Here is a 6,709-nt window from a genome sequence, read left to right as displayed (position 1 = left end):
CACACACACACACACACACACAAACACACACACACACACACATACACACAGAGACAATTATGGAAAGCTCTCTATTGATTAGAACATGTTCTAATAAGAAGACAAGGGAGGAGAACACTTTACTTTTGCTTCATAAAGGGCCACGCCCTGCTGACGCTCTCAGGGTGCAGCCATCCCACTCGTTACCGGACGAAAGTGAACTGACGAAAAAACTAGAGAGCAAAACATAGCTCTTCAAAACCAGTTCATCCATATTTGTAAGTGACGGTGGGCATCCTGACGTTGTCGATCAGATTGCATAATTTTAAAGAACAATTTATTTGCTGCGTCGGCGTGTGCACTATAGCGTACAGTATGGTCACACCCGTATGCTAACAATGTCATATGATACTTGTTGACGTTGTTATTTGAGATGTAGGGGAAAGAGAGAGGACACAGAATTCTGAGCATTTGAGATCAGGAGTTTCTCTCTCTCTCTCTCTCTCTCTCTCTCTCTCTCTCTCTCTCTCTCTCTCTCTCTGTCGACACCTGCGTGTGTCGATGCTGTCTGACAATAACAAAGTCATGTCTTACAATTCCATGAAGTTGGCATGTCCAACAATATTGGGATAGTGGAAAAGGATATTCGCCAAAACGTGGTATACATTGTCTTTTCGACAAGAATAAAAAAAACCCAATTAATTTCAACCCCTTCTTCTTCTTTTTCTCTCTCTTCCCACTCCCTCCTACTTTTCGTCGTCGTCGTCGTTCTTGTCCTCTTACTCCTTCTCATTTTTCTTTCACCCCCCCCCTCCTTTTCCGAACACACAAACACTGGCACGCAGGTTGTTTATGTGAGAAGGTTGACAGAGAGATCAACGTGCAAAACAAAATATGCTTTCATTTTGTATTCAAATACTAACCGATCTGCAAGCATCCCAACAACAACAGCGGCCACGCCTTTAGTGCTGGACCAGAGCTGCGAAAGCGTGCCTTGTTGCCATGGTTTCTTTGATTCAACGTCTGCATAACCTCCCCACAGATCCACCAAAGGTTTCCCATGCCGGTAAACAGCGAAGCTGGCCCCAGGCTCTCGACCACTTTGCACATTTTTCCTGATGACACAAAAGGAAAGACGCTTTCAAAGTCCATTACATTCATGGATGCATCCATAGTTGTACACACATTGTGATATAAATGAATAGTATAATAATTTTCAAGCAAGATGAATCAGTGTACTCATACTATCCTGATAGTATGGCTTTTATTTTTAAAGGTCATAAGAAACCATTTTGCAAGTTGGTAAAGATGGGAGGAGTTTAATGGAAGATGGTAAAATAATCTGTATCTTTCTTTGATACAAAATAGAAGAAAAGTCCGTTTTCTTCGTATTGAGGTTCTAATTTGAGAGAACAAAGGATGTTGGTTGTTCTAAAAGATAGAATTAATTTTTCGTGTGCAAGTGATATCATGCGATTGATATAATATTGAGAAATCTCGATTTAAGTAGGGATTCGGCTTTTTACAACGACCTGGTAGCTGAGAGCGAAATGTGACTGTGTGTTTGGGAGAGAGCTGCATAAAAAAGAGATATAAAATAGGTCATTTCCATGGATGCCAAATGTAAATGAACTGTCAGCATACAACATAACTGAAGTTTGATTTCCCAAACTTCTTTCACTTTCATAGAAGATGTTTGTTTTGTCATTTGCCGATGGTTATTATTTTCTGAAGCAACATAATTCAGACCAACTAAATAATAAATTTGAATGACTCACTCAACTACTACAATTAATTATTAACAGACTTTTAAGAGAAGACAAAGACGTTACTTACTCAAATATTTCTTTCACCTCTTGGAAAGCAGGATGCACTTGACCTCCATACGGCACCTTTTCCTTAGGAAATATCCCTGAAGTTATGGCTCTCCAGCTGATAGCCAGCAGCACAAGGGCGGGAGCGGCACGAAGTAACCAGGACATCCTCGGGATAGTGAGGCTGCGGAGGAGAAACACTTCAGGATCATCTTCAGCTTTCGTGGGAGGTATATTGTCTTACAAATATTATCTTACTAGTGTTCTTTTTTTGTTCCTTGTCCTGATTTTGGTGCCACTATTTGTAAGTTTCGTAAACATGTGCCAACATGGTACAAATTGTCATGCGTCAAGAAAAGCAAAATAGGAAAAAATGGAATTGTTTGGTCTGTGGTGATGATTATTTTTCCAGCGTTTTAGATCTTTGGGCTCTCTGAGCATTCATCAGTTTTTGTAGATGTTTGTTTTCCAGTGTTCAGGTGAGGTAAAAAAAATTTTTTTCCACAAGACACAAATAGTTCATTCCAAAGACGGGGAAATTAGCTCACGCATACGCGAAAAGAACAAAAGAATGAAGGGAAATGACTGCTCTGAAATTAATACGACACATCTGCACTCAAATAAAGAATTGTGCTCTTTCTCCATGGTGCTTTCCCACTATTAGCGGTGTACTTACTGCTGTCTGCCCCGAAGGCTCTCTAATAACGCCCACCCCCTTCCCCCAAATACCGCCCCACCCCATCTGCAGAGAAGTTGATACTTTTACGCCTTACTAGATACAATATACGCCACTTCAAAAAAAAAAAAAATCATATGTATGAATAAAAAGAGAGAAACAGAGAAAAACAAAGAAGGGGGTGGGGTGGCTCTCTAACCGGAAGGAAATTGAAAGGAAATATTCGAGAAAGAACAAAAACATTCGTACTCCACTGCTACCTTTTTCTTGAAAAGGTTGTACTCTTGCGCAGTAAATTGAAGGTAAAGTCATTGTAAAATATATTACAACTACTTTAGCTCTTTTATTTTTTGTTTGTCCTTTTCCAATTTAACAGCACAGAGCTCATTAGAAGCATTATAAAGACCAACAGAAACGTAGCTTATTTCAGCCTGTATGGAGCAAAGCAGAGAAGGTAAAATTGTTGAAATTTGTAGTCAGCTGATTGCTTAGCCTCCAGAAATAGTAGAGGAGAAAATTAAAGGAGGTGTAAGAGGCTGAGGAAATGACGATCATTCTTTCCCCACAAGTGAACGATTGTGCCACGAGCGCAGGATTGAAAGTGGTATGTGGTTAAGTGTTGTGAGGGGTCGGAACGGAACAGTTATCTTGTGGTTATGACACCCCCCCCCCCAGCCTCTTCCAACAAAACAAGAGTGTTATGGAAATACCAACAAAGGCAGCCCACGAACAGGAAACGAAATCATTCTCATGGTGAAAGTGCTGGGACTCAATCGTTTTTACCCAGGCATGACAGTGAATACTGTAGTCGCTTCCGAAGAAACAGGTCATCGGGAGACAAAATGCAGTTCTTTATAAGGGGTGCTCACTGTGGATGGGATCGGGTCGGGTCGGGTCAGGTTGGAGGTGATCACCCGACTCGTTGCCTGAAAACAAACGTGTTTGTTTTTGAGGCGACGAGTCGGGCGCAATCGGCCTGTGCCACAATAGCCGCTTTGTGCCCTCAATCTGGCTAGCAAACCGCCCCCACCAGACCGGATCCCCCCAATGGGCGGACAGAGTTCTTATACGGGATGCCCTCTACCGCTGGATAGGGCCGATCGCCCGACTCGATCGCCTGAAACTGAAAACAAACACGTTTGTTTTTTAGGCGACCGAGCGATCGGCCGATCCCATCCGTAGTGGGCACCCCGTATTAGGGAGATTTCAAGTAACTCAGTTACCACCTGACTCCCCTTATTTATTCTATCATGAAATAATGGCCGTAGGCTAGGGGTTACTGACGCTCGAGGAAAAATAGTTTTTTTCTTTTTCTTTCTCTTTTTAAAAAAGTTTTTGTTGTAAATTAGCATGTGCATGAGTATGTCTGAGTGGTGTGCAATGTTTTTGGGTGCAAGAGACTCAGAGATTTCGGATTGAAACGACATAACAGTGTCACAATGATTTAATAGCGTATTGAAACTATGAAACTGCATCCGTCGCAACTCCGGGTGAGTGAAGAAACAGACTGACCATGAATGGGCCAGCTTTTATCATACAACCGGGAAATTTGATTACTCAAGACATAAAACCAACAATAACCAACAACAGAAAACAAAAGACGATTGCACAATAGAAAAAAAAACAACTACCAAGGGATTTACCAGCCAGCTCCGCTGAGCTCAGGTGCGGGTCTAAAAAAACGTTTTGAGCAGACGTGCAAGTAGTTAGTGCGGAGATTTCGACGTCCACTTGTATTCACCAACCCCTCTCATTTCATGTCATTCCCTCTTTCCTCCCATTTTGCATTTTTTGAAAACTGACCTCGTGTTATCAAATACGGTATTTCATTGTGAGAGAGTACCTACTCCCCCCCCCCCCCCACACAATTCCCAATTGTTTTTAAAGCTTCTTAACAGTATAGTTATTGTATTGTTCCAGCCTTTAAAAGCACCCCTTTGCACGTGAAAAGTATGATAAGCAACTCCGATAAAAGTTAATTTTCCTTCACTCAAAACGTGTTTTTAGACGGATTACTATTTCTACAGTGGGTTCTTAGGAGTACAAATTATAGAGAAAAAACAACTCTCTCACAGGGTAAAAACTGGTTCTTACGAGGGCCAGGTTCTTAGCGACATGCTCTAAGTCGGAGGCCTCTGTATTCTAATTGGCGTACATCATGAATGGTTAATTCATGCTTCAGTCGAATGTCAAATCGAATCCAGTTACCAAACAATCATCAATGTTGGAGTAGAAGTTGTAATCCCGGGTATGTGTGGGGGCGTGAGGGTATTTTGAAGTATTTGAAACTTATGAAACACTTTGAAAATAGACTAGATAAATCATTTACTCTAGAAAAGATGAATCATTGAATAGTTAAAATTATGTTGGGGCAGGAATGTCTCTGTTCAAGGTAATACTCCTATCGCGATTATGGACTTGGAACTATGGTATACAATTTTTTAAGGTTTGCCATTTTTTTTTTTACTAGAGACCAAAATCAACACATATACATACCAGAGCACAATGGTTTTGATCTTTAAATCAAATTATTGCAGAGAAAAGATTTCAAGCACTGGTCCCGGACTGTCGGTGGTTTGATTGCTGAATATTATCCAACTAACTATTTTCATATTTTATTTAGACCTACATTACCCGCATACAGAAAAATTAATTGACAACAAATCATGAAAAATAACGACAAAAGGCAAACACAACAACAATAACAACACTAAATACCCTACCCAAGGGCCTGCATCAGTAAGCTGCCTGCCTTCGTCTCATTTGACTTGAGGATGCTTTCGTGTTTGCCACAGTACTGAAGCATTTTGTTGATGGACACAGTTCTTCACTTTAGTACTTAAGTATTTAACCAACTCTTCTTCGCGTTAGTGGTTAGTAAGTAACCACTTCCAATAAGTCAAAGTATCACTTCACTTGGCCGATTGGAGCTGGCAACGAAACGACGCGCAGCGAAATTTTCAAACAATGAAGAATGCCAATGTTGCTTTTACGTTTGCGCTGATTTATCGAGATACGTAAAAACCACCAGAGGTTTAGCGTCTTCAACATGAAGTTATAGCGGACAATTAATTATTACATATGTGTGCGTTCGAAAGCAAATTCTGCGCATTAAATACTGCAGCGAGCTACTCCCTCGACGACGGGTGATAAAACAACACAACGGAAGAGGCCCTCGAGTCGAAGGGAGTCTCGCGGATGGAGGACCGGAAATCTACGCTCTGTTGACGTTATAGTATGTTTGTTTTGAAGGAAGATTTACGTGAGCTGCTTTCGAGCTGATTGCTGTCTGTGTTTGTGTTTTTCTGGGGTTTTACTTCCAGTCTCGTGGTTGAGCGCTCCACAAAACACTGGTTACAAACGAGCCATCTGTCGAATATGAAATAACACGGTTCCGCGACGGAACACTGGACAATGAGAATTTTAAATGACTTTTTCGAAAAAAAAATAAAGATACGTTAGAAATTCTAACATCACACAGATTCAAATCACAAGCTTCCCAGTTTCTGTCAGGTTCATCTTTAACAGGTCTGCAATGGACGGCTCGAGTTTTAAAAACTATTTTAGTATTTGAATCTTGTTGGGTTCTTTGTAAGTGTTTTACGGCGCTCGCAACTGCATAAGGTCATATGAGCGCACGGGACAAACATTTTCAATTGGTCGGAAATTCAGAATTTTGTCCGGGTGGCGGCCGAAGCCTACTCTTATCGACTTTGGACCACCAAGGGATCTATCTTTAACTTTAACGTGCGCAACTAGCACACGGGACCTCCGAGATTTTTTACCCTTGACGGAGCAGGCTAGAGGTAAATCTTCCCTACCCGAAAATCAGGGGTGTGGCTGAAAGACAGCCGTAAGAAGGAGCCAAGGAGTAGCAGTAGAAAGGCTGCAGAAAGAGTCAGGAGCCCAGTGGAGGGGGCAAAGGAGGAGAGGGAATGGGGGAAGAAAATGGAAACAAAAGCAGGCGACAGAATATTTCAAGAGAGAAGGAAAGAAGGGGAAAGGAGACAATTTTAGAGAAGAAAATTTTCGGTCGCTACCCGGATTCGAACCCGAGACCTTTGAATGAGAGGAAAACACCTTAACCTCTAGGCCACGAGAGCCCCTATTCGAGTATTGTGCCATCCTATCATTATAATAGTGCGTTAGCAGCATTTACGCTTTTCGAAAAGAGACTATTCTCTAAACTTTTCTAAAGCTTACTTTGAAGTTAGGCTTGCTTTATTAAAATGATGAGTTA

At 41.4% G+C, this 6,709-nt stretch overlaps 1 protein-coding gene across 1 annotated transcript in view; it reads right to left on the bottom strand.

Annotated features, from left to right (window-relative positions):
- Nucleotides 1-6,108, bottom strand: part of LOC101858218 (beta-lactamase domain-containing protein 2) — a gene marked incomplete at its 3' end in the record, with an annotated part of 8,962 nt that extends 2,854 nt beyond the window's left edge. The window contains 3 exon segments of the mRNA XM_005109205.3: nucleotides 903-1,094; nucleotides 1,816-1,977; nucleotides 5,193-6,108. Of these exon segments, the coding sequence (XP_005109262.2) occupies nucleotides 903-1,094; nucleotides 1,816-1,977; nucleotides 5,193-5,275 (437 nt within the window).
- Nucleotides 6,109-6,709: the final 601 nt, after the last annotated feature.

The sequence above is a fragment of the Aplysia californica genome, unplaced genomic scaffold (genome assembly GCF_000002075.1).
Source record: "Aplysia californica isolate F4 #8 unplaced genomic scaffold, AplCal3.0 scaffold00755, whole genome shotgun sequence".
NCBI classification, from domain to species: Eukaryota; Metazoa; Mollusca; class Gastropoda; order Aplysiida; family Aplysiidae; genus Aplysia; species Aplysia californica.
Note: the sequence above shows the minus strand (reverse complement) of the source record. Positions and strands in the feature narration are given on the sequence as shown.